Here is a 27,870-nt window from a genome sequence, read left to right as displayed (position 1 = left end):
GTTTGCTAGAGGGTAAAAGTAGGGCCAAATGTTTTTAATGTTGCAGGATAATGCACATCTTTTAGGGGTGTCACTATAAAGCATTAGCATCAGTATTGGTGAGCAGAGGCTGAGAATAAAATTTTCAAAATGAATGTATTACTGGAGGGCAATGGCTTTTTTTTTTTAAAGCAAATCTGGGATTGCATTCACTCTGCAAAATGCCAGTTTCCAGGAGATGTCATTTTGTGCTTTGGGTGTTACTTTCAATGGAACTGTCCATGCCACTGCTGCCATTTACACATCAAAACACCACCCTCCCTCCCTAAAGCAGAAAGGTCTTTACAGGCAGTACTCTCACCTCCCTTTGAGGAGCATTGCCCTTCTTGCTAGTTCAAAGGCAGGCGAGAATTTTAGCACAACTGGGGAAAACAAACAACTCTGTACCAGCTGTGAATGAAACACCCACATCAGATAATTTAAAGAAAGTTACAAAGCAGAGGTCTACCAATAATTTAGGTATCTGATTTTATTGTTCCATAGGGTTGTTAACAAAGGAAAGTTACATGTCTTAGTCCCCATGTATTTATTTTGCTTACTCTCCTAGCTGGTTCTATGCTCAAATACCTCCATGTACTAAGGAAGCAACTTCACAATACTTTTCCTGTTACAATGACAGCTCTGTGAAAGGTAATATCACAGCATAAATAACCTATATCTTCCAAAAATAGGAACACTGAGGTGTATCACCTTGTATACAGGAATGTTGATGCTCCAAAGGTCACTGGAAGTATTTCCTTTTTGAAGAAAATTTTCAAATCTATTTCACACATTTCTTTTCAACACCCGTCATTCCTCAGCAGAAAAAAATGTACAGGTAAAGTTAAGCCACAAGTAAAGCATCTGCCTAGTACTTAAATTATAACTACAGCTTTACAAAAAGAGACTTACTTGGGGAAATCAAGTTAAGAGTAGTTTCTTTAGAATGGCATTCATGTAACCATGCCCAGGAATTTTAGTGTTCTGAAGTCAACCTACAACACAACTACACTGCTCCCTTCAATATCCTAAGCATCTTTCAATATTAAACAAAAGAAACATTCAAATTCCAATACTTGAGCTAACAATGCTAAGTACAAGAATTAAGTGCTAAATTACCAGCATTGTGTCCAAAACAGATACAAATTTGTTAATAGCAAACAATATGGAACTGGATTTTTAATGTTAAAGTGGTTAGAAGTGTATCACACTCCAAAATACATGCAATCATTTGTGAATTCAATATTTTTTATTAAAAAGATTAAAAATAAAACATTTGACACCTAATATACATAAAGTCACAAATTCAGATGTGCTAAAAGCAAAATGTGCACAAAACACTTGTTTCTAAAAGGCACCCTGCCACCAATATTTTAAATGTTTGTCTAATTCCAACTGATCTCTAGTTTACTCTTCCTTCACTGAAGGCAAGATTCTAGACCACTAAATAATAAAGATACTAGCCACACCAATCCCTTTCAGGGATCTTTACTATCACTATAACGCTTAAAATTGTGCATGCACACTTAAGTCATATACCTCTCATTGAGTTAACCATCAAGATATAAAATGCACAAGGGCTTTTTCTTAATAGAAAAAGGGAGTGATATTTGGGCCATTTATAAGGGCCAAGAGAAAGAGACAAGGCTGTGAAATACTGCTGTGCATCCACCAAAGAGCTTTGCTACAAAAAATCCCCTTTCCTCCCTCCCCACCTTCACACCCCAAACTCTCCTAAACAATCCAAGAGTTACAAAACATCTCACACACAAATAGAGGAAATGTTAACACATTTAACAATTAACCTGTCAGGGTCTGACAGTGTAAGAGTGCCATCTATGCAGTCCTGAAATACAGTAACGTTAGACACACAAATGCACCATCTGAAAGCCCCACTGTCCATTCCAATGGCTGTAAAGAGAACACAGTGCTCACGTATTCTCCCATTATTAGGTAGATCTTTGTTGATTCCTGTGCAGTTTCTTTCTTTACCAAGGTCTCCACATAGATTTGGAAAAGCTAGGTGAAGGCACATTGTGTGTCCTGGAACTGTCCAGTCCAGCTGGGGAGGCCGGGCTTTGCTCGGCCTCTGTCTCTTCCAGATCAGAGCAGGTCTCCTCATTGGAGGAAGGGGAAAGAAGAGCTGAAGTGGGGCTGGCCAGGCTTGCAGCAGCAGGAGACACCCCCGTTGGTTGAGAGAGCCCCTCACTGCCAGGCCAGGGGGTGATGCAGGGTTCTGACAAAACATCCGCGATCAAGTCCTGGAAACTGCCTTCGTTCAGAGGCATGGACTCCAGCAGGTGGTTCAGCAGCTCGGCAGCTACAGTGGAATCAATACCCGGGCAGTTGGAGACGAAGGTATGGACTTCGTGCATGCACTGAATGTACCCGGCTGCAAACCGCTCGCTGGCCTCCCGGTGCAGCTTGTCACTTTCTGCAGCAGCAGCACCCATAAGGAAACACACAACTGAAGTCAAAGGGGTGAGCCCCTTCCCTTCCCCCCAACACCTTCAAAGCGGTCTGGGCCCACCCACCCCCATTCTCTGGCTATGCCAACCCCTCCCCCTTTACAGCACGGCTGGCACGTCACTTCTCGGGATACTGCAGCCCCATCGTTAGAGGGATGCTGCGTCCCCTCTCCCCCCAGCATCTCCCGTGCCCGAGGGGACTCACCGAGGGACCGGCTCTGCAGCACGCCCTGCACCCGCTTCACGGTCAGCTCCAGCACCTCGGCGTTCTCCATCTTCGCCTGAAACTGCCCGCGGGGCGCGGCGAGAGAGGACAGCGATCAGCCCCGCGCTAGGCGCCCCCAGCGCCAGGGCGGCGCCCCCACCCCGCTCCCATGCCCTTGCCGCAGCCTTACCTCCGTGTCGGCCAGGATGAGCCGCAGCTCCTGCAGACTCTCGTTAATCCGCGCTCGCCGCTTCTTCTCCACCAGCGGCTTCCTGGCCTGGGGAAGGAGAAGGGGAAACACACATTGCACCGACCGTCGCATGCCCCGTGCAGGCCAGGCGCGGCTCCATTGCACCGACCGCCCGGGGGGGTGGGGGGGGGGGAAGAGAGGGGATCCTGCAGTCCCTGCCCCCCTCCTTCCGGGGCTCCTGCCTGGGGCCCCGCCGCGCCCGGCTCACCTTCCTGTCCCCCCCTCTCGCGTCACAGAAATCCTCCTCCTCCCGGCTGGGCCGGCTCTTGCTGGGCCGAGAGGACGGGGCCATGGCAGAGCGCGGCGCAGACACCACGGGCTGGGGGAGGGGCGGTGGAGGCAGCAGCTGGCAAGCGGAGCACAGGGGCGGCCTTCTGCACCAGCCGGCTCTCGGGCGTCCCCACTGCGCTCTCCCCCGCCCCCTCCCGGCGCCACCACTCCCCGGCCTTACTTATAGCCTCTGATTTGCATGTCAATGAGCCCATTGGTCACGCCGAGCCGGGAGAAGCCGCAGCGTTGGGCGAACTGACCAATGAGAGACGGGCGCTTTGTCTATCCAGGGGCGCTCTAAGCCTCCGCCAGTGCAGCGGGAGGGGGGCGAGAGGGCTGGGTAGGGCACGATGCTCCAGGCTGGATGGTGTTGGTTGGGGTCCTCCTCTGCCTGGTTTTTTTTTGTCTGGTGTGTACTGGGACTCACTCAGCCTTGTTTGTCTCGGTGTACTGGGAACACACAGAGTCCAGGATGGGGTTCAATCTCAACTCTAGCAGAGTGGTGCTGGGCTGTAATCCATGCCCAGGTTCCAAGGGAGGCTCAGACATGTGAGAAGGGATGGGAACACTGCACCAATTCACATGGGGTTTTTTTTTGGGGGGGGAAGGGGTGCAATTTTCATTTCCCACCCCCCCTCTACATGGACCTTGGGTCTCCCTGGGCCAGGGATTCTTCCCTCTCTTACCTGAACAGTGCATGAGCTGGTGCTGCCAGGAGTCAAGTTTTAGTAACAACAAGGAGTCTGGTGGCACCTTAAAGACTAACAGATTTATTTGGTCATAAGCTTTCGAGGGTAAAAAACCTCACTTCTTCAGATGCATGGAGAAGTTCTTAGTAGACACCCCTGTGCTCCACCCAACAGGAACAGACTTCCCATGCTCCAGGTTGCAACACCCTTTGGCCCTGATGCCCGTCTGTCTGGGCAGAGCAGAGGGTGACTGGGCCACATTTGAGTGTTGATGTGACCTCGTGCCCCAGGTTGCAATGCCACTTGCTGAAATTTGCCCCACCCACCATTCCATCTGGACAGAAAGGTGACCTAGTCAACTCAATGGCATTGGCACCATGCAGCTCCAGCAATACTCCAGACCAGTCCAGTAGCAGCTGTACTGATTGAGTATGGGACCACTGTTTAAAAATGGTTGGGCTGTGGGGAGGGGCCTTCCCAGGTCTGCAGTCTATGGAACTTTGAGCAAAGGCAAAAATGTGGTGGGAGGACAGGGAGGGGCATTACTTCCCCATCTCCAGTACTTGGCACCATTAGATGGGAAATATAGAAAGTAGGACAGTGACAAGTTTATGTGCACCACTTTCCAATGTATACCTTTTGGACAGTGTAGTATCTACGATATATGTTACACTCACTGCTTCACATATGTAGGCTAATACCTGATGATCTAGTCTAAATAAAAGTAAAACATGTTTTGTTGTTGTTGTTTTTGTTTCTTTGGAGGACTGACTTCTGTCTTGAGGTATTTATATGTAATGCCCAAATAAGACAGTCTCTAAGGACAGAATTCAAACCTTCCTATTTAAATAGGAAAAGTTGAATAACTTCACAAGAGAAAAGATGAGATTTCAAAGGACCCCCTTATTACTTTTCTTTCCTTTGAGGTATCTCTGGAGAAGGGGCAGTCTGCATGAGTTATGGAGGAGACATAGTAAATAGCAAGGAAAACTTTTTTTTTCTATATAGTGTCAAATATGCACAAGTTAAAGCCATGCATTCAGCAAATTCTGAGGAACATGGACATATGTTCTGAAATTCTACTTTCCTCTTCATTTTGGGAAAATTAAGAAAAGTAATAAAAAAGCTCTAAATCTTTGATTCTTTTATCTGTTTATTGGGGAAACGAGTGGTCAATAAAATACCACAGTACAATCCCTGTGAAAGACCAAAACACAGTTTATTATACTGTTACTGCAGATTATTGGTCTATTATTTATAAGGGTTTTTACTATCCTTGGCACTAATATAAAATTTCAGAGTCCCATAAAAGATTTTCCACTGTTATCAGCAAATCTTCCAGGATATACCATGAACGTCTAACAGTTATTATTTTCTAGAATTCATGTTACATTCGCAAAGGCATTCATAGTTAAATTGCTCCCCTTTAAAACACTCATTTCAATTTTCATAATCCTACAAACAAACAACAAAACAGGAAATATTTCACTGTCTTTATCAGATACTATGAAACAATTTCCATTTATTTTATTGGTATGTGTACTTTACAGTCTATTATAAATCTTCCTCACAATTGTTTCTTAACAGTATGCACGTTATTAAAGGCATAGGAAGAAGTAAGAGGTCTCTTGTAACCAACAATGTGGGCATGAAGAAGGCAACTTATATGTAAGCAGGAAAGCAGACACAAATATTTGGAGCAAAAAGCCCTGGGTCCAGTCCTGAAGTTGTTACTTAGTCTAAACTTCCATTGAAGTCAAGGACTCAGGAGCAGGCCCTCATCATGATTTAATATTATGAGAGATCTGAATATTTGCATAAAATCATACACTAATTTTAAATGTTGCTAGGCGATGTTTTTCTTTTAAATATTTGAATTATTTAGCAATTAGCACAAACCAGTATGTGTGTGCTTCAAAAATCAGACTGATCATCAAGATAAAAGTTGAAACCCTATAAAGAATCACGATCCAATGTATTTACAACATGATGAAAACTTCCTCCCTTCCTTGTTGGATTTCTTTGCCTCTTCTGTTCCTTAACCTAAAGAATGAAATAGTCTGGCTTTGTGAATGTAACTTGATGCTGATGACAGTTGGCAGCTGCAGTCCCCTCAACAGACTGAATCAAATAAAAGCATTAGGTCTTGTCCCCAAGGAGAGCGACAGGTGTTCGCTCTCCCTTCTTTGTTTCCTTGTTGGTAATGTATGTCATATTTTGACTAGCCAAGAAAATGAGATGCGTCTCCTGTGTGTGTAATCAACATCATAGCCAGGCACAGATAGACAAATACATAGATGTATGCAAGTATATGTATCTGCCTGCTTCTGTGTACTTGTACTGCATAACTCTCTTCATTTCTGCTCTGGACTACTAGTGTTATCTTGCCATAAACAACCCCTACAGTGCATTTTTTTAGTGTTTTCATGCTACTTTCATTGTTGAGTTCATGAATGCTGCTAGCACATGCTATTTTGGTAAGCATGCCAATAGAGGAATGAGTGCGCATACAGTGCATGGCATATACACCCCCTTTGAGAAAGGCATAGCTGTAGATAATGCCATAAGTACCCACTAACATTTCTCACTTGCATCCCTGATCACTTTTTCTTTGTGGCTGTATTTATTATAAGCACTCACTTGTTTCCTGCAGGGAGACATATGTTCATACTTGTGTGTGTTTGTGCATGCACATGGCTCTTCCTTGTATTGGTCGTCATTCACAGTTTGGCACAGTTAACTTGTCCCATATAGTCTATTGCATAACGTCCTACTCATTGAAAAAGAACATGATAGCGCCTACGCAGTGTTGTTGTAGCCGTGTTGGTCCCAGGATATTAGCCAAGGTGAGTGAGGTAATATCTTTTATTGGACCAATGTATGTTGTGAGAGAGACAAAATTTTGTGTTTATATAGATCTGTTCCATCTTGTATTTAGTGGTGACACTCTAAGTAAGTTTCACAGACCTGAAGAAGAGCTTGCTGTAATCTCCAAAGCTCATCTCTGATCAACAGAAGTTGGTGCAATGAAAGATATTACCTCACCCACCTTGTCTCAATGAATCTGACCAAGGACGATCATAATTACATTTAATGACAATGATACTTAAAGATCACTCTTCATCTGCAAAATGCTTTACCAACATTAATGCTCACAATAGCCATATAACATAGGAATTATTCACATTTCACACATATGGAAATTGAGGCCATAAGGTTAAGTAATCTGCTCATGGCCATAAGCAGAAGTCAGTATCAATTTAAGAGCTCCTGGTTCCAGATGTACAATTAGGCCACTCTCTTTCTCAAGTTGTAGTTCACAACAGATTTTTTTAATGTGTGTATTTTCATGAGTATATTTATTTTTGTTCTACTTCTGCTCAACTCTCATCTTCCTCTACCAATAAAAATCAGGTTTTGCCAAAGTGCTCAGTGTAGGCCTAATTGACTCCAGGAGGAGCAGATTTAGGCCAGTCCTGAGCACTTGGGAAAATCTCATTTGAATCATTTATGAGAACCTGGGTGCACATCAGTCTAAATCAATCCTTGCTGTAGTTTCACTCTACAGTGTGCACATATGCATTGAGTTCAAACAGGATTAATCTTATTTTGACACAATTAGTCCAGAGTATTCACAAATCTCATTTTGAGCCAGGACAGTCAGTTTATGCTTATAAACACAGCTGACCAGCAATTTTGTACTACTTCCCATTTTAGTCCTATTTAGCATAATAGGAAAAAAGTAATCAGCAGGGAGGAATGATACAAAATAACCATGGCTACAAATTATGGTAAAGTAATTAATTACTACAGTTTCCCTGGGTAGATTTTAATTTTGATACAAAGTGAGCAAGGTGTAGTAAGTAGAAGAAATGTATAAATCATATAGTCTAAAGTGTTTGATTTGTAATAAATAAGGAATCCAAAAGAACACTACAAGCAGGTTTTTCTCTTGACAACATTTAGCTTTTTTAACATTTGTATTCTGCTATATTAAAATATTAAGTGATTGTTTCACCTATCACTTATTTCAGTGAAGTTATACCTGATTTACATCACTATGAGAGCAATCTCAGACCCCAACTTTGCCTGTACAAATAATTTACGGTCTGTTTCTACTTTCACTTAAACTGGCGTAATTCAGAAATCACTCCAATGAAGTCAACAGAGTTACACTGACATAAAACCAGCATGAGACCAAAATCAGGCCCTTAGTGCTGATCCATGAAACTAATCTGAAAAATTCCTAGCTAATGGGACGCTGCATGTCTGAAGGATCACCAAAGAAGCTCCTGAATTCTACTCTTGATTCTGACACAGACTTCTGCGTCTGCCTTTGGCAAGCTACTTTACCTCTCAGTTTTGCCTTCTGTAAAATGGGGATGGGATAGCACTAACCTTACTTGTAGGGCTGCTGTGATACTCAACTAATTTGGAAATGAGTTTTATAATGAAAAACACTGAAAAAGTGCTGAGTATAATTTCTCATTCTTCTTCGAGTGATTGCTCCTATGCATTCCAGTTAGGTGTGCGCGCCGCGCGTGCACGACATCTCGGAACTTTTTTACCCTAGCAACACCGGCGGGCCGGCTGGCGCCCCCTGGAGTGGTGCCGCTATAGCGCGAGTTATATACCCCAGCCGGCCCGTCCGCTCCTCAGTTCCTTCTTACCGCCCGTGACGGCCAGTTGGAACTGTGGAGTGCTCTTTGTCCTCCACGACCCTAGCTCTCGCTTCTTGTTTGTACATAGTTAGTTTAGTGATTAGTTTTACAGTTAGTTAGTTAGATAGTTAGTGTTAATAGATAAGGTAAAAGGGGGGGGTTTCCCCTTTTGCCTCACCCGGTGCGGGCTCATGCCCAAAGCACTGGGCTTTAAGCCCTGCGCTGCGTGCCAGAGGCCTATGCCCGTCGGAGACCCGCACGACGCCTGCCTCCGTTGCCTGGGCGAAGGGCATAGAACAGATAAGTGTTCGCTCTGTTCTACATTTAAACCGCGGACTCGAAAAGAGCGGGATATCCGCTTGAAGCAGCTCTTGATGGAAGCGTCGCTCCAGCCACCGGCACCGTCCGCGCCAGCACCGCGAGCTTCCTCGGTACAGAGCGCACCGGCGGCGCCGAGCCGCTCCGGCTCCGCGGCACCACAGCCTCAGAAAGCGGCTAAGAAGTCTCGGCACCGCTCGCTTTCGCCTTCGAAGAAACATAGGCTGGCGAAGGCACTGGCGCAGGCTTGCGCTGAGGACTCGGCGAAAGCGGTTGCGCCACCTGCGGCCCCCACGGTGACCGTGCACAAGCCGTGCACCGGACCTTTGACTCTGGCGCCGCAAGGCCCGTCGAGTCCGGTGCCGCCACGCTCCCCGGTACCATCCGTTGTTGAGCCCCAGCTGCCGTCAACGCCGGAGACATTCTCTTCCGCGCGGGAGCTGATTCAGCTCATAGAGGCACCGGGCCTCCGGCCCCCGGCACCGCCGGTGCGGGCTGTCATGTCGGCGGGAAAGCCGGCCAGAATGACCCGGCCACCGTCTCTGGACAGGCGACATGGACGGCACACCCGGTCCCGGTCTCGTTCCCGGTCCTACGGCAGGTCTCCGTCCCGTCACTCGCGATCTCGGCACCGCTCGCCATCGCGGTACCGATCGCCGTCAAAACGTCGGTCGCAGTCCCGGTACCGCTCGTCATCGCGGTACCGGTCGTACTCCCGGCGCCGCACGAGGTCCAGGTCGCCATCGCGTCGGCACCGCCAGAGATCGCCGTCCCGGCACCGCGACTCGCGAGAGCGCTCCCGGCACCGGAGGTCTCAATCCCGGTCGAGCTCCCGGCACCGGTCGAGCTCCCGGCACCGTGACGGACGTCACTCCCGGTCGCCATCCCGGTACCGAGCGGACCAGCATCGCTCTTCGCTGCCATCCGGGGACGGACTACCTCACTCCGCAGCGCACTCCGTCAGCGCCTCGGCACCTCCATGGCCATCCCGTCCCGCGTCGGTCGCTTCTGGGACGGAGGGCTACGGACTCCTGCCACCCACCCCGCAGGGCCATCCTCAAGGGGCACAGCCGTGGGGCTTCTGGGTTCCATGGGCCCAGTATGAGGCGCAGGGGGTGCCCTTCCCTCCAAGACCCCTCGCGTCCGAGCGCAGGGTTCCAGAGGCGACAATCAGCCGACCGGCCCCTTCGCCGCCTGCTGCGGATGCTATACCACCTGAACCCCAGGGGCACGCGCAGCCCGACCCACCCGACGAGCACACGGCGGATCCCTCTTCGGAGGCGGTCATCCAGGGCTTGTCCTCCTCGTCCTCGCCTGATGAAGCAGTGGCCGGAGCGTCGACGAAGGAGCCTCCGCCCATAGACTTAAAAGCGCACCAGGACCTCCTTCGCCGCGTGGCCACGGCTATGGCTCTGCCGATAGCGGAGGTACAGGAGGACGAGGACCCCATCACAAATGTAGTTGGGGCAGAGGTGCCAGTGCGAGTTGCACTGCCTTTCGTGCGGACAGTGCAAAAGAATGCCACCACTCTCTGGCAGACGCCTGCGTCCGTACCTCCTACAGCCCGTGGGGTTGAACGCAAATACTCTGTCCCTCCCACGGGCTATGAATATCTGTACACGCACCCGACCCCGGACTCCCTGGTGGTCCAATCGGTTAATGATAGGGAGCGGCACGGCCAACCGGCCCCTGCACCCAAATCGAGGGATGCGCGGCGTATGGACCTGCTAGGCCGAAAGGTCTATTCCGCTGGCGGTCTGCGGATGCGGATAGCCAATCAGATGGTCCTCCTCGCCAGGTACGTCTTCGATATCATGATGTCCCTGGCGAAATTTACGGAGCTCCTGCCAACAGCCTCCCGACAGGAGTTCGCGGCGATGTCGGAGGAGGGAAGGAGGTCGTCTAGATCCTCCATCACGGCCGCCCTCGACGCTGCGGACTCAGGTGCTAGGACCTTGGCCTCCGGCGTGACGATGCGGCGCATCGCTTGGCTGCAGTCTTCCACCCTGCCGCCGGAGGTCCAATACACGCTACAGGACCTACCCTTTGACACAAAGGGTCTTTTCTCCGAAAAGACGGATTCTCGAATCCAAACCTTGAAGGCCGGCCGTATTGCGATACGTACTCTCGGCATGCACACGCCGGCGACGCAGCGCAGGTCATTCAGGCAGCAGCCCACCCGACCCTTCTATCAGCAGCGATATCGGCCATACAATAGCCGGCGACCGGCCCAAAATCGCCGTCGTCCTTCAGGCAACCGCCGTAACCAGGGCCAGGCCTCGTCCAAGGCCCCTCAGGGGGCCAAGCAGGCCTTTTGATGGGACGCTTGAGGATGGCCCATCACTCTCCCTACCGGATCCTTCCCCATTATTTTACAACCGCCTTTCCCATTTCTTTTCGGCGTGGTCCCAATTAACATCAGACAACTGGGTGCTCCAAACGGTCCAGTCGGGATACCGCCTGCAATTTGTTTCGCCCCCACCTTCCCACCCACCCTCCCTGTCCCTCTTCAGGGACCCCTCTCATGAGCAAGTCCTCTTACAAGAGGTTCAGACTCTGTTGAGCGTGGGTGCCATAGAAGCAGTGCCTCAAGACAGGCGGGGCAGGGGATTCTATTCCCGTTATTTTCTCATCCCCAAAGCAAAAGGGGGGCTATGTCCTATCCTGGACCTTCGCGAGCTGAACAAGTACCTGCTCAAGCCCAAGTTTCGCATGGTCACCCTGGGGACCATCATTCCCTCTCTGGATACGGGAGATTGGTTTGCCGCCCTCGACATGAAGGACGCCTACTTCCATGTCGCAATCTATCCTCCCCATCGTCGTTACCTCCGGTTTGTGGTCAACAACACCCACTACCAGTTCGCCGTATTGCCGTTCGGACTCTCCACCGCCCCGAGGGTATTTACCAAATGCATGGCGGTAGTGGCCGCAGCCCTCCGACGTCGTCAGATACACGTCTACCCGTATCTCGACAACTGGTTGGTTCGAGGTCAGTCCCGACAACTCGTGATGGACCAGATGACAGAAATCCTGTCTCTCTTTCAGCGTCTCGGTCTTCTCATCAATGCCGAGAAGTCCACGTTGATTCCGGCACAGCGAGTGGAGTTCATCGGAGCGGTCCTCGACTCCACGGTGGCCAGGGCCTGTCTCCCTTGCGCTCGACATCAGACGATGGTCTCCATCATCCGGGACCTCGTCACCTTCCCGACCACGACGGTGCGCTCGTGCCTCCGCCTCCTGGGCCACATGGCTTTGTGCACGTATGTCACCGCGTACGCGCGGCTCCACCTCCGCCCGTTCCAGTCTTGGCTCGCGTCGGTGTACCGGCCTCATCGAGACCCCATCGACATGGTGGTCACGGTCACCGGGACGACCCTCGAGTCCCTCCGCTGGTGGCTCGACCCGGAGGTCGTGTGTGCGGGAGTCCCGTTCCATCCTCCTCGCCCATCCGCCACTCTGACCACGGATGCCTCAGTGCTCGGTTGGGGAGCCCACCTGGCCGATCTTCATACCCAGGGTCTGTGGTCGCCCCAGGAGCTCGCCCTGCACATCAATGTCCGCGAGCTGCGAGCGATCCGTCTGGCCTGTCGCACCTTCTGCACCCGCCTGCAAGGCCGCTGTGTAACAGTGTTCACGGACAATACAACAGCAATGTTCTACGTGAACAAGCAGGGCGGAGCCCGATCCTCCCTCCTCTGCAAGGAGGCGAAGCTCCTGTGGGACTTCTGCGTGACCCACTCAATTCACCTGGAAGCGTCCTTTCTTCCGGGAGTGCAGAACACGCTGGCCGACCATCTCAGCAGGTCGTTCCTCTCCCACGAGTGGTCCCTCCGTCCAGATGTTGTCCACACAATCTTCCGGAGGTGGGGGTTTCCCCAAGTAGACCTATTCGCCTCCAGGGAGAACAGGAAGTGCCACCTGTTTTGCTCATACCAGGGTCGCTCGCCAGGCTCCCTGTCGGACGCCTTCCTTTACCCCTGGACGGATCGCCTCCTCTACGCCTTCCCTCCGTTCCCGCTCGTGCACCGAGTGCTCCTGAAGCTTCGGAGGGACAGAGCCCAAGTCATACTCGTAGCGCCGGCCTGGCCGAGGCAGCACTGGTACACCCTGCTGCTCGAGCTCTCCGTTCGGGAACCCATCCCCCTTCCGTTGTGGCCGGACCTTATCACCCAGGACTTCGGCAGACTCCGCCATCCGAACCTGCAGTCCCTCCATCTTACAGCTTGGTACCTGAGTGGTTGACCCACGCGGAGAGGGGCTGTTCTACAGCGGTTCAGCAAGTCCTGCTTGAGAGCAGAAAGCCTTCCACTCGCTCCACTTACCTGGCGATGTGGAAGAGATTTGCACTCTGGTGTGATCATCGAGGTCTTAATCCATTCCTGGTCCCGGCCCCTACCATCCTGGACTACCTCTGGCACCTTAAGGAGCAAGGTCTTGCGGTCTCCTCCTTAAGAGTTCACCTGGCAGCAGTGTCCGCCTTTCGTCCCTCCGTGGAAGGTCGGTCCATCTTCTCGAACCAGATGGTTTCCCGCTTCCTCGGCCTGGACCGCTTGTACCCGCCGGTGCAGCGTCCTGCCCCGACCTGGGACTTGAACCTCGTGTTGGCCAAGCTGATGGGTCCTCCGTTCGAGCCCTTAGCCACATGCTCCCTGCTCTACCTCTCTTGGAAGACGGCCTTCCTCGTCGCCATTACATCAGCGAGACGAGTTTCTGAGCTTCGCGCTCTGACGGTTAACCCGCCATACACTGTCTTCCATGGGGACAAGGTGCAGCTTCGCCCTCATCCGGCCTTCCTCCCGAAGGTAGTGTCAGCTTTCCATCTCAACCAGGAGATCTTCCTCCCGGTGTTCTTCCCGAAGCCACATGCCTCGCCTCGGGAACAGCAGCTGCATACCCTCGACATCCGCAGAGCGCTCGCTTTCTACATCGAGCGGACTAAGCCCTTCCGGCGTTCGCCCCAGCTGTTCGTAGCGGTTGCTGACCGCATGAAGGGTGAGCCGATATCCTCCCAGCGGATTTCCTCCTGGGTAACTGCGTGTATCCGGACCTGCTACGAGCTGGCTCGCGTACCGCCATGCCGCCTCACCGCACGCTCGACGAGGGCGCACGCCTCATCTGCCGCCTTCCTGGCCAATGTTCCGATCCAGGACATCTGTCGAGCGGCCACCTGGTCTTCGGTCCACACCTTCGCCTCCCACTACGCGTTGGTGCAACAGTCTCAAGACGACGCAGCCTTCGGCTCCGCGGTATTACACTCCGCCACGTCTCACTCCGACCCCACCGCCTAGGTAAGGCTTGGGATTCACGTAACTGGAATGCATAGGAGCAATCACTCAAAGAAGAAAAGACGGTTACTCACCTGTAATAACTGTTGTTCTTCGAGATGTGTTGCTCCTATCCATTCCAGACCCGCCCTCCTTCCCCACTGTCGGAGTAGCTGGCAAGAAGGAACTGAGGAGCGGACGGGCCGGCTGGGGTATATAACTCGCGCTATAGCGGCGCCACTCCAGGGGGCGCCAGCCGGCCCGCCGGTGTTGCTAGGGTAAAAAAGTTCCGAGATGCCGTGCACGCGCGGCGCGCACACCTAACTGGAATGGATAGGAGCAACACATCTCGAAGAACAACAGTTACTACAGGTGAGTAACCGTCTTTTTGTCTCACAGCTGCACATTTAGGAGCAATGAGAAATAGCAAGTTTAGAGTGAAAAGTCTGATTTCCAGGGTGCTTGAGAAATCAAGAAACCTAAGATAGACAAGTAAGACAGATTTTTTTTAATACCTCTGTCATGCTTTCCACAATTGCAGCAGCACAAAAGTTTTGCATGTCCAGCTAATTGGAAGTTGCACCCCAGAGGACCAGAAAAGCTGTGGAGAAAAGGAGAGAAGATACTAGTAATACATGAGAAAAAACAAGGTGTCAGGAAGACACCAGCAAAGTCTGAAGAGAAGATGTAAAAACTAAAGCCATGCGAGACAAACCAAAAAACATGGAGAGAGATTTTTTTAATCTATTTCTGATTTATGGCCTGGTCCAGAGCCATTGAAGTTGATGGGGGTCTTACTTTGACTTCAGTGGACTTTAGATCAGGCTCTTAGTGACATCTATTTATCTACATCCAATAGGCGTGGAAATCCCTATGATATCAATGGAGGTTCCATGCTTGGAATGATTGTAAAGTATCTGCTCTTTAGTGAATGAGCAATAAAACAAATAAATGAGCCAATCTGAAATCTTTTAAGAACCCTCAATACAATTGATAATAGTTTAATATTACCGTAAATTTTAATTTAATTTTACAGTTGACTTGAACTGATGACAACATTGCATTGAAGTGGCACCTTTTCTGGAGTGGGGCCTTCTGTGACCTCTAAGAAAAGTTACAGGCAAGACAATAGCTGTACCAGTTGACAAATGCTGGAGCTGACTTTGCTGTACATTAAATATGTATGTTAGAGAAATACAAGAGTATTACTGTACCTGTCAGATGGTACTACATGGAAGTTTTTGCAGGATACCTGCTTCTTCCATAGGGAAAATGTGACATTCTTGTGCCACTTTAAATGGTAGAACAATTAACATCAGGTAGAACAATTCAAGAGAACCTCATACATTTGAATGTGCGCATCAACTGGAATCAAATGGAAGGAGCAGCAAAGAATCCTGTGGCACCTTATAGACTAACAGACGTTTTGCAGCATGAGCTTTCGTGGGTGAATACCCACTTCTTCAGAAGGAGACACTCTCAACACCACTTCTAACTCCTTTCTCGTAGGTTGGAAATTCTGGATGAAGTTGTAGTACACAGTCCATTTTTTACCTATCAAAACTCTTTGCAGGCTGTTTAATACACCAGATATTACAGTTGATGGATGGATGGCTAAGTTTACAAGCTTACCGCGTCTCTCTCCCAGATGGAATGTCAGATCTTCCCAAAAGCATGGAATTATCACTTACTAGAGGTTGTAGCCCACAAAGATGTAAACCTTAATAGTACTACAGTTAACGGAGAAGCTCCTTGTAACTGAGACAGGTTGTGTTTTGGGAGCAGTTTTAGCTGCAAAGCTGCATGTGCATTTTTATACAAATTCAAACACAATTACTTATACAGAATATACCTGTACATAAAATATATAATTATTGTTCTTCTTCGAGTGATTGCTCCTATGCATTCCAGTTAGGTGTGCGCGCCGCGCGTGGACGGCTCTTCGGAACGTTTTTACCCTAGCAACTCCGGCGGGCTGGCTGGGCGCCCCCTGGAGTGGCGCCGCCATGGCGCTGAATATATACCCCAGCCGGCCCGTCCGCTCCTCAGTTCCTTCTTACCGCCCGTGACGGCCAGTTGGAACAGTGGAGTGCTCCCTTACCTCCACATCCCTAGCGTTTCTCCATTTCTCCAGTGTACATAGTTGGTTAACTTAGTTTAGTTGTTAGATTAGTTGAATAAGTTTAGTTAGATAATAGTATAGTAAGGGAATTAGGGGGGTTTAGCCCCTCTTCTTCCACAACCGGTGCGGGCTCATGCCCAAGGCACCGGGGTTTAAGCCCTGTGCGGCTTGCCAGCGGCACATGCCCGTTGGCGACCCGCACGACTCCTGCCTGCGCTGCCTCAGGGAATCTCACAGGACAGATAAGTGCCCGATCTGCACGGCGTTTAAGCCGCGCACCAGAAAGGAGCGGGACTCTCGCCTCAAGCAGCTTCTTACGGAGGTGGCACTTCAACCTCCCGCGCCGTCCCCAGCGGCACCGAAATCGTCCTCGGCACGCAGCGCACCAGCGGTAACGAGCCGCCCCGGTACTGACACTGCTCGGACTTCGCAGACGGCACCGACGTCCCGGCACCGTTCCCTCTCTCCACCGAGGAAGTGGAAGATGGCGCACTCGGCTTCTAAGCCTCATGCTCCGGGACAGCTTACCCAGCCATCACCGGCACCTCCGGCACCGGCTGTGGTAGTGCACAAGCCGTGCACGGTTCCGTTGACTCCGGCACCTCAAGAGCCGTCGAGTCCGGTACCTCCCTGCTCCCCGGTGCCAACCGCGGTCGAGCTGCATCTCCCGTCCACGCCCGAGACCTTCTCAATGGCGAGAGAGCTTATCGAGCTCACAGAGGCACCGAGCCTCCGGCCCCCGGCACCGCCGGTGCGGGCTGTTCAGTCGGTGGGCAAGCCGGCAATGATGCGGCCCCCGACCCCTGACAGACGGGATAGACGGCGCTCCAAGTCTCGGTCCCGGTCCCGGTCCAGGAAACGGTCGCCGTCACGCCGATCCCGATCCCAGCACCGATCAACGTCTCGGTACCGCTCCCTGTCTCGGCACCGGTCGCAGTCCCGGTACCGCTCAGCATCGCGGTACCAATCGCACTCCCGGCGACGCTCCCGGTCCCAGTCACCGGACCGCCGGTACCGTAGGAGATCTGGCTCCCGGTACCGTTCTCGGCATCACGACTCCCGAAGCCACTCCCGTCACCGTCAATCGAGGTCGCGGTCATGCTCCCGGTACCGAGGCAATTGACGGTCCCGATCTCCATCCTGGCACCGCGACGGTCGGCACCGATCCTCGGCACCGTCCGGGGACAAACTGCCACCTTCCACGGCGCACTCCATCAGCGCCTCTGCCCCCCCGTGGCCTTCGCGTCAGCCGTCAGTCGCCTCTCAGGCAGGCAGCGGAAGAGATCTCCGGGCTGGCACCCAGAACCAGGACCTTGGACCACAGCAGTGGGGTTTTTGGGTCCCCTGGGCCTACCACGAACCCCAAGGGCTCCCTTTTCCCCCGTGTCCCGCGGGTGCTGAACACAGGGTGCCAGAAGCCACAGTGAGCAGGCCTCCCCCATCACCACCGGGTGAGGCCCTGTCGCCACCTGGTCCCGCAGAGCATCCGGGGCACGATACAGCTTCCCACCCTCCTGAGCAACCACCGGCAGATGTGGTGGTCCAGACTCTATCCTCATCTTCCTCACCGGATGAGGCGGTGGCGGGGTCCTCTACGGCGGACCTTCCTCCGATTGACTTGTGGGCCCACCAGGACCTTCTTCGCAGGGTGGCAAAGGCTATTGACCTCCCGGCGGCGGAGGTCCCAGAGGACGACGACCCAGTGACCAACGTGATCGGAGCCGAGGCCCCGCTGCGGGTGGCCCTCCCATTCATCCGGACTATCCAGAAGAATGCCACTACCATCTGGCAGTCACCGGCGTCCGTCCCTCCTACCGCACGGGGTGTCGAACGAAAATACTCGGTCCCCCCGACCGGATACGAGTATTTGTACACCCACCCCACTCCAGACTCCCTCGTAGTGCAGTCTGTTAATGACCACGAGAGGCATGGACAGCCAGCCCCGGCGCCAAAGTCCAAGGACGCCAGGCGCATGGACCTGTTGGGCCAAAAGGTGTATTCGGCAGGGGGTCTCCAGCTCCAGATTGCCAACCAGTTGGCCCTCCTAGCTCGTTACACCTTCAACATTTTCGTGTCCCTGACTAAATTCTCGGAGCTGATCCCGACGGCTTCCCAACAGGAGTTCTCCGCTCTCGTCGAAGAGGGCAGAAAAGCCTCCCGGTCCTCCATCCAGGCTGCTCTGGACTCGGCAGACTCAGGGGCCAGAACTTTGGCCTCAGGAGTGACCATGCAGCGCATCTCCTGGCTGCAGTCCTCCACCTTGCCGCCGGAGGTGCAATATACCCTACAGGACCTCCCCTTTGAGACTCACGGTCTGTTCTCGGAGAAAACGGACTTCAGGATTCAGACCCTTAAGCACGGTCGTATTGCTATTCGCACTCTGGGTATGCACACACCGGCTACCCAGAGGCGGTCATTCCGGCAACAACAGCCCTACCGGCCTTTTACCCAGGCCAGATCGCGGCCGTATAATAGTCGTCGAAACGGTCTAAACCGCCGTAGGCCATCCGGCAACAAGCGCAACCAGGCCCAGGCGTTGTCCAAGGCCCCGCAAGGGCCCAAGCAGGCGTTTTGACAGGACGCCCAAGGACGGCCCATCAGTCTCTTCCCCGGATCCTTCCCGTTTATTTTGCAACCGCCTTTCTCACTTCCTCCCGGCGTGGTCCCGAATAACGACGGACAACTGGGTACTTCATACTATCCAGCACGGGTATCGCCTTCAGTTTATTTCGTTCCCACCCACCCTCCCTGTCCCTCTTCAGGGACCCCTCTCACGAGCAATTCCTCCTACAAGAGGTCGAGACTCTGTTGAGCTTGGGTGCCATAGAGGAGGTGCCGCACGATATGCGGGGCAGGGGATTCTATTCCTGTTATTTTCTCATCCCCAAGGCGAAAGGAGGTCTCCGGCCTATACTGGACCTCCGGGAGCTCAACAAGTACCTGGTCAAGCTCAAATTTCGCATGGTAACCCTGGAGTCCATTATCCCCTCCCTGGATCCGGGAGACTGGTTTGCCACCCTCGATATGAAGGACGCGTACTTCCATATTGCGATCTACCCTCCCCATCGACGCTACCTGCGTTTTGTGGTCAACAGTGCGCACTACCAGTTTGCGGTACTACCCTTCGGCCTGTCCACCGTGCCGAGGGTCTTCACCAAGTGCATGGCAGTAGTTGCTGCAGACCTCCGCCATCGTCGCATTCACGTCTACCCGTATCTCGACGACTGGCTGGTTCGCGGACCATCCCGACAACTGGTAGCAGATCAAATGTCCGAAATACTATCCCTGTTTCGGGTACTGGGCCTTCTCGTCAATGCCGAAAAGTCCTCTTTGACTCCATCGCAGAGAGTGGAGTTCATCGGAGCGGTCCTCGACTCCACGCTGGCCAGGGCCTGCCTCCCTCGACCTCGGCACCAGACAATGGTCTCCATCATCCGAGACCTGCACACCTTTCCCACTACAACAGTTCGGTCCTGCCTACGCCTCCTGGGTCACATGGCATCCTGCACGTTCGTCACCGCGTACGCGAGACTGCGCCTTCGCCCATTTCAATCCTGGCTGGTGTCAGTGTATCGCCCGCACCGCGACTCCATAGACATGGTAGTCACAGTCACGAAACCGACCCTCAACTCCCTCAACTGGTGGCTGGACCCAGAGGTTGTGTGTGCAGGAGTTCCGTTCCGCCCCCCTCGCCCATCCGTCACCCTCACCACGGATGCCTCGGCGTTGGGATGGGGGGCCCACCTGGGTGACCTTCACATCCAGGGTCTCTGGTCGCCCCAGGAGCTCTCCCTCCACATCAACGTCAGGGAGCTGCGAGCAATCCGCTTGGCGTGCCACACCTTCCGCGCCCGTCTGCAAGGCCAATGCGTGGCGGTGTTCACGGACAACACGACGGTGATGTTCTATGTGAACAAGCAGGGCGGAGCCCGCTCCTCCCCGCTCTGCAAGGAAGCGATGCTCCTGTGGAACTTCTGCGTGACCCACTCGATTCGCCTGGAAGCGTCCTTTCTTCCAGGAGCGCAGAACACGCTGGCCGACCATCTCAGCAGGTCATTCCTCTCCCACGAGTGGTCCCTCTGCCCAGATGTGGTGCACACAATTTTCCAGAGGTGGGGATTTCCCCAGATAGACCTGTTTGCCTCCAAGGAGAACAGAAAGTGTCACCAGATTTGTTCGTACCAGGGTCGCTCTCCAGGCTCCCTGTCGGACGAATTCCTCTGCTCCTGGACGGACCACCTCCTTTACGCCTTCCCTCCTTTTCCGCTCATACACCGGGTACTGCTCAAGCTTCGGAGGGACAGGGCCCGCCTTATACTCGTCGCTCCGGCCTGGCCAAGGCAGCATTGGTACACCCTGCTGCTCGAGCTCTCCGTTCAGGATCCCATGACCCTTCTGCTGTGGCCGGACCTCATCACGCAGGACTTTGGCAGACTCCGCCATCCGAACCTGCAGTCCCTCCATCTTACAGCTTGGTGCCTGCGTGGTTGACCCACGCAGAGAGGGACTGTTCGGCGGCAGTACAGCAAGTCCTGCTAGAGAGCAGAAAGCCTTCCACTTGCTCCACCTACCTCGCGAAATGGAAGCGTTTCGCGCTCTGGTGTGACCAACGCGGTCTCAATCCCTTCGTAGTCCCTATCCCTACAATCCTGGACTACCTCTGGTACCTTAAGGAGCAAGGTCTTGCGGTCTCCTCCTTGAAGGTGCACCTGGCAGCAGTGTCCGCCTTTCGTCCATCCATGGGAGGTCGGTCCATCTTCTCCAACCAGATGGTTTCCCGCTTCCTTAAAGGCCTGGACCGCTTGTACCCGCTGGTGCGGCGTCCTACCCCGACCTGGGATTTAAATCTCGTTCTGGCCAAGATTATGGGACCGCCCTTCGAGTTTCTGGCCACGTGCTGTCTGCTCTACCTCTCCTGGAAGACAGCCTTCCTAGTCGCAATTACATCGGCAAGACGATTTTCTGAGCTCCGTGCATTAACGGTTAGCCCACCATACACCGTATTCCACGGAGACAAGGTGCAGCTTCAGCAACACCCGGCCTTCCTCCCTAAGGTGGTGTCGGCCTTTCACCTCAATCAGGAGATCTTCCTCCCGGTCTTCTTCCCAAAGCCGCACGCCTCACCTCGCGAGCAGCAGCTTCACACCCTCGACGTCCGCAGGGCCCTCGCTTTTTGTATCGAGCGCACGAAGCCCTTCCGGCGTTTGCCACAGCTGTTTGTAGCAGTTGCCGACCGCATGAAAGGCGAGCCGGTCTCCTCGCAGCGGATTTCCTCCTGGGTAACGGCATGTATCCGGACATGCTACGAGCTTGCTCACGTGCCACCATGCCGCCTCACCGCTCACTCAACGAGGGCGCACGCCTCGTCGGCCGCCTTCCTGGCCCATGTCCCCATCCAGGACATCTGTAGAGCGGCCACCTGGTCTTCTGTCCACACCTTCGCTTCCCATTACGTGTTGGTGCAGTAATCCAGAGACGATGCAGCCTTCGGCTCAGCAGTCTTGCACTCTGCCACGTCTCACTCCGACCCCACCGCCTAGGTAAGGCTTGGGAATCACCTAACTGGAATGCATAGGAGCAATCACTTGAAGAAGAAAAGACGGTTACTCACCGTAGTAACTGTTGTTCTTCGAGATGTGTTGCTCCTATCCATTCCAGACCCGCCCTCCTTCCCCACTGTCGGAGTAGCCGGCAAGAAGAAACTGAGGAGCGGACGGGCCAGCTGGGGTATATATTCAGCGCCATGGCGGCGCCACTCCAGGGGGCGCCCAGCCGGCCCGCCGGAGTTGCTAGGGTAAAAATGTTCCGAAGAGCCGTGCACGCGCAGCGCGCACACCTAACTGGAATGGATAGGAGCAACACATCTCGAAGAACAACAGTTACTACGGTGAGTAACCGTCTTTTTTCAATTCTTTTAAAATGTATTGTAGTTAATGAACCCTGGCATCAAGACACCTTCATGTAAGGCTCATCCTACTGCCATTGTCATGGAGCCAATGGTATTCATACTACAAACTAAGAGGTAAAGATAAGTGAGTGCTCATGGAGAGGTACATGATTCCATTGGATACCCACATGTCCCGTGTACAGTTTTAGGCATGAAGTTCAGTTGAAGGAGCTCTAGCCACCGGAAAAGTGTTTGCCTGATATTAATGCACCTTTTGAGGCTTGGATGGGCCACAGTCTGAACCTTCAGGGAATAACCAAAATTCTTCATTAATAATATCAGCATAGTACAGGGCAAAGCAATGATGCATGTAAACTGTAAACTCCTCAGGAGGTAGTTTTTTTAATAGGTTGCAACACTGCAAAATCCAGTGGTTTTTGGAAGCAAGTGTTGTGCAGTCAAATAGGCGTTAAGGCTTGTCACTGTTGTGAATATGACTAGCACAGGTTAGTAACATTAATGGCGGACAGTGTAAATTGTGGTAAATGTTAAGTTGATGCTCAGTTGCTCCCTTGATATCATCTTACTGTCACTTCTACTGTCACTCAGTTTACCTTTATGCTAACAAGTAAAAACTGTGCAGGTGGTATAGATTCCAGACCTTTTACCTCTGGCATTTGGCATTTAAAATATGGCTGCCAACACAAATGAAATGAGCCTATGGCCTCAGCCTCATTTCCACTGAAGATTAGTCCAAATCATTTACCCTGGAGCAGCCTAAGAACATGGAATAACAGAGGGTTGTAGGGTATGAAAAATGTGCATTAGAAGAGCTGTATGGAGAAGCTTATAATCCCTGCCAGGCTGATACTTGGGTCTTTCTAGTGCTATCAGTCTCTCCAATGTGAACATTTAACCCGAACTAACATAATCAGAATAAATTTCCCTGCTTTCCATTCAGCTACTCTTTGAGTTTTGTCCATTTGTTTTTACAAACCGGATTGGCTGAGTGTTTTGTATGTGGGCTGTGGAGTCCTCTGAGCCATTCAAAGCCACAAAGGTTGTCCCACCCATCTCATTTGCTAGGATACAGTTTTAGCAGCAATCACTGTGTTCACCAGATGATACAGAGAAGTCTCAATAGTGTGTGGCATTCAAAAGACTGTCATATATAATATTTGTTGTTGATCAGAGATTAGTTTTATCAAAGAATGTCAGAACAATCCTTATTCTCTGGCATTTCATAGGTACATCTGATGTTATTAAAAAACAGCAAAAGCCTTAAATACAGCAAGAAATGATAGTGCCTGAGCGCTCGGAGAAAGTAACTTAGCACAGGGGTTCTCAACCTTTTCTTTCTGAGGCCCCCGCAACATGCTATAAAAATTCCACGGCCCAGCTGTGCCACAATAACTGTTTTCTGCATATAAAAGCCGGGGCTGGTGTTAGGGGATATCAAGGAGGGCAATTGCCCAGGGCCCCACACCATAGGGGGCAACACAAAGCTAAGTTGCTCAGGCTTTGGCTTCAGCCCCTGGTGGCAGGGCTTGGGGCCCTGGGCTGCAGTCCCACATGGCGGGACTTTGGCTTTCTGCCCTGGGCCCTAGTGACTCTAATGCCAGCCATGCTTGGCAGACCCCCTGAAACCTGTCCACGGATCCCCAGGGGGCCCCAGACCTCTTGTTCAGAACCACTGACTTAGCATACTACCACTATGTTTTAAGCTCTAACCCTCATCAAAAAGTGCCTGTTTGGGATCTTGGAATCCTGCAGAAACTTTTGTTAAGCCAGTCATGTTCCATTGGTTGTCATTTGCCAGTGTGCACAAAAAAAGGGGCGAAAGTGGAAAGCAGAAGGAAGGGGGATGATGTGATTGATCAGCACCTGAGGAATTGTGAAGGTGATAATGGTGTTTAGGAAGCTGCTGGATGGAATGCTGAGGCCAAATGTTCCAAGTGACATTCAGTTGCAGGAACAGTTTATTCTGTTTGTGCAATCTTCCCAGTATAAAGCTTCGCAATATTTATGGTTAGTACTAGACTGGCAAAATATAAGATTACCCTTTACTTAATTATGGCAACACTTGTCTCTTTATCATCCCAAACAAATTCATTGAATTGAAATTAAGGAGGAAGTGGTTTAAAAAACTTTTGTGCCGAGCTAGATTCTCCTTTTTCTTATCCAAACTGACCCAGTTGACTGAGACTCACCAGCACCCAGAGGCAGCTTGATTTGGCTGAGTGAGGAGATGAGACAAGGGATCAATATCCCTCAAGCACTCATACCAGACAGTTATTCCAACCCACCTGCACGATCTGTGATTGAAAAGGTCACTATGGGTAGCATTTTCAGAAGAATTCAAGTAGCCAGATTTTGAAAAGAGCTTGGTATGTGACTACTGAGCTTTTATTTTATTTTTTTAAAATTTGTCTGTAAGTGTCACAATGGGAGCTGCTGGGTGCTGAATACTTTGGTCCTTTGGTGCCTTAATGGGAATTTAAGCTCTTCTGACAATCTGATTCCAGTTGTGGGTGCTGAGCACTTGAAAATCTGGCTCAATGTCTCTTCCCCACCCCCTTCACAATATGGCAGTTGGACCCATCTCCCTGCAAACGCAGATCAGAATAGGATTTTGCTTTCACTAATGCATGCTGTTACACAAGCCTGCAGATATTTCACTCTAACAGCACTTAACCAGTTGGTTAACAAAGACAATGGTAGTCTGGGCCAGGACTCTGTCTGCAAGGGCTAGTTAATCTAATTCATCTATTGATTTTTGAGCTCACTTATTGCTATATTGTTGCGTGATCTGTAAATTATTTCTACTTTGGGGAGGGTAAATAATCAGCTAAGATTTCTTTTTTCTTTCTGTGGATCATCCAAGATGTCAGTTTAACATCTATTCCAGTGTACTATCCGATAGAAATACAGATTACCTGGCAATTGATTATTTCTGGGCTTTGCATGTGTGGAATGCCAGATTCCTTCTGAGCTAGCAGGGTATGAATATGCCAGTATACTGTCAAAGTTTTCCTTGATCTCCTAGACCTAGATATTTGGAGACCTCTACCAGACACAGTCATCCAGGTTTGGAGAGAAACCAATGTTGCAGTTTAGTGAGGGCAATGTGGTGTGATTGTGAGAAGGTCATTTAAGTCCTCTGTAAAGGAGTTGAAAATGAGGAACTCTGGACAGCCTGAGCTTGTAGAGGTTGGAAATTCATTTTAGCCCAAACCTGGCCTAATTGTAGAAAATATACCTGTAGTTCAGGCTTTCCATTAACAGCAGGTATTGACATTTCTCTTAGGAATTAGTCTTGGAGGGAGTTATCTTGATACTGTGGAAGAAATGGAGGAGGTTGAAGTTGCAGGAGTTGTCAGAGGCATGTATCCCGAGAAAGGGAAAACAGCTCGTAGGTAGCAGTTTTAGACCGAGCTGGATGAGCAAGCGTCTTAGAGGGGTGATTAAGAAAAAACAGAAAGCGTACAAGGAGTGGAAAATGGGAGGGATCAGCAAAGAAACCTACCTTATTGAGGTCAGAGGGTGTAGGGAAGCAGTGAGAAAGGCAAAGAGCTGGGTGGAGATGGACCTAGCGAAGGGGATTAAAACCAATAGCAAAAGGTTTTTTAGCCATATAAATAGGAAGAAAACCAAGAAGGAAGAAGTGGGACCGCTTAAAACTTTAAACGGAGTGGAGATTAGGGATTATCTTGGAATGGCACAATATCTGAACGAATATTTTGCCTCGGTCTTTAATGAGGCTAATGAAGGGCTAAGGAATAGTGATAGAGGGACTGATGGGAATGAAGATATGGGGGTAGACATTACGGTATCTGAGGTAGAAGCCAAACTTGAACAGCTTAACGGAAGTAAATCGGGGGGCCCGGATAATCTTCATCCTAGAATATTAAGGGAATTGGCGAGTGAAATTGCAAGCCCGTTAGCGATGATTTTTAATAAATCTCTAAACTCGGGGGTTGTACCGTTTGACTGGAGATTAGCTAATATAGTTCCTATATTCAAGAAGGGGAAAAAAAGTGACCCGGGTAACTACAGGCCTGTTAGTTTAACATCTGTAGTATGCAAAGTCATGGAAAAATTTTAAAGGAGAGAGTGGTTACGGAGCATGAGGCCGATGGCAACTGGGACAAATTACAGCATGGATTTAGGAAAGGTAGATCGTGCCAAACCAACCTGATCTCCTTCTTTGAGAAAGTAACAGATTTTTTAGACAAGGGAAATGCAGTGGATCTAATATATCTTGATTTCAGTAAGGCGTTTGATACGGTACCGCATGAGGAATTACTGGTTAAATTGGAAAAGATGGGGATTGAAATGAAAATCCAGAGGTGGATAAGGAGCTGGTTAAAGGGGAGACTGCAGAGGGTCGTATTGAAGGGGGAACTGTCGGGTTGGAGGGGGGTTACCAGTGGAGTTCCTCAAGGTTCGGTTTTGGGTCCAATTTTATTCAATCTATTTATCGCTGACCTGGGAACCAAGAGTAGGAGTGGGCTGATAAAGTTTGCGGATGACACCAAGTTGGGAGGTATTGCAAATTCGGAAAAGGATCGGGATATCCTCCAGGGAGATTTGGATGACCTTGTAAACTGGAGTATTAGTAACAGGATGAAATTCAATAGTGAGAAGTGTAAGGTTATGCATTTAGGGATGACTAACAAGAACTTTAGTTATAAGCTGGAGACGCACCAGTTGGAAGTAACGGAGGAGGAGAAGGACCTAGGAGTCCTGGTTGATCGTAGGATGACTATGAGTAGGCAATGTGATGTGGCCGTTAAAAAAGCTAATGCGGTCTTGGGATGCATTAGGCGAGGTATTTCTAGTAGGGATAAGGAGGTGCTAGTCCCGTTATATAAGGCGTTGGTAAGACCTCATTTGGAGTATTGTGTGCAGTTTTGGTCTCCCATGTTTAAGAAGGATGAATTCAAACTGGAACGGGTACAAAGAAGGGCCACTAGAATGATCCGAGGAATGGAAAGCCTGTCGTATGAAAGGAGACTTGAGGAGCTCGGTTTGTTTTCCTTAACCAAAAGAAGGATAAGAGGAGATATGATTGCACTCTTTAAATATATCAGAGGGATAAATACCAGGGAAGGAGAGGAATTATTTCAGCTCAGTGCTAATGTGGACACGAGGACAAACGGATATAAATTGTCAGTCAGGAAATTTAGGCTTGAAATTAGACGAAGGTTTCTAACCATCAGAGGAGTGCAATTCTGGAACAGCCTACCAAAGGAAACAGTGGGGGCGAAGGACCTCCATGACTTTAAGATTAAGCTAGATAAGTTTATGGAGGAGATGGTATGATAGGATAACGGGCTTAGTCAATAGGTCAATTAAGTGCCACACTGGTAATTAGTACAATGGGTCAATGATAGGATATTGTTAGCCTTTTTCCAGAGGGTATGGCTGGAGAGTCTTGCCCGCATGCTCGGGGTTCAGCTGACCGCCATATTTGGGGTCGGGAAGGAATTTTCCTCCAGGGTAGATTGGCAGTGGCCCTGGAGGTTTTTCGCCTTCCTCCGAAGCATGGGGCAGGGGTCACTTGCTTAAGGAGTGGGTGGATCGGCTTATGTGGCCTGCATCTTGCAGGAGGTCAGACTAGATGATCATAATGGTCCCTTCTGATCTTGAATACTATGATTCTTTTTGGTTGGGGAAACATTTCTTCTGGGGTAAAATATGTGAAGTATGGATAGG

At 50.7% G+C, this 27,870-nt stretch overlaps 1 protein-coding gene across 1 annotated transcript; it reads right to left on the bottom strand.

The window, feature by feature from the left end:
• Positions 1–502: 502 nt before the first annotated feature.
• Positions 503–3,353, bottom strand: LOC123376885 (transcription cofactor HES-6-like). The gene is made up of 4 exons (XM_045029140.1): positions 3,150–3,353; positions 2,882–2,968; positions 2,692–2,773; positions 503–2,452 (listed from the first exon to the last, which is right to left on the bottom strand). Exons 1-4 carry the CDS (start codon positions 3,231–3,233, stop codon positions 2,007–2,009), a joined length of 699 nt encoding a protein of 232 aa, XP_044885075.1. The 5' UTR covers positions 3,234–3,353; the 3' UTR covers positions 503–2,006.
• Between the last annotated feature and the right edge of the window lie 24,517 nt (positions 3,354–27,870).

Source organism: Mauremys mutica, chromosome 9 (genome assembly GCF_020497125.1).
Source record: "Mauremys mutica isolate MM-2020 ecotype Southern chromosome 9, ASM2049712v1, whole genome shotgun sequence".
Taxonomy (NCBI): domain Eukaryota; kingdom Metazoa; phylum Chordata; order Testudines; family Geoemydidae; genus Mauremys; species Mauremys mutica.
The sequence above is the reverse complement of the archived record's forward strand: the minus strand, read 5'-3'. Positions and strand labels throughout refer to the sequence as shown.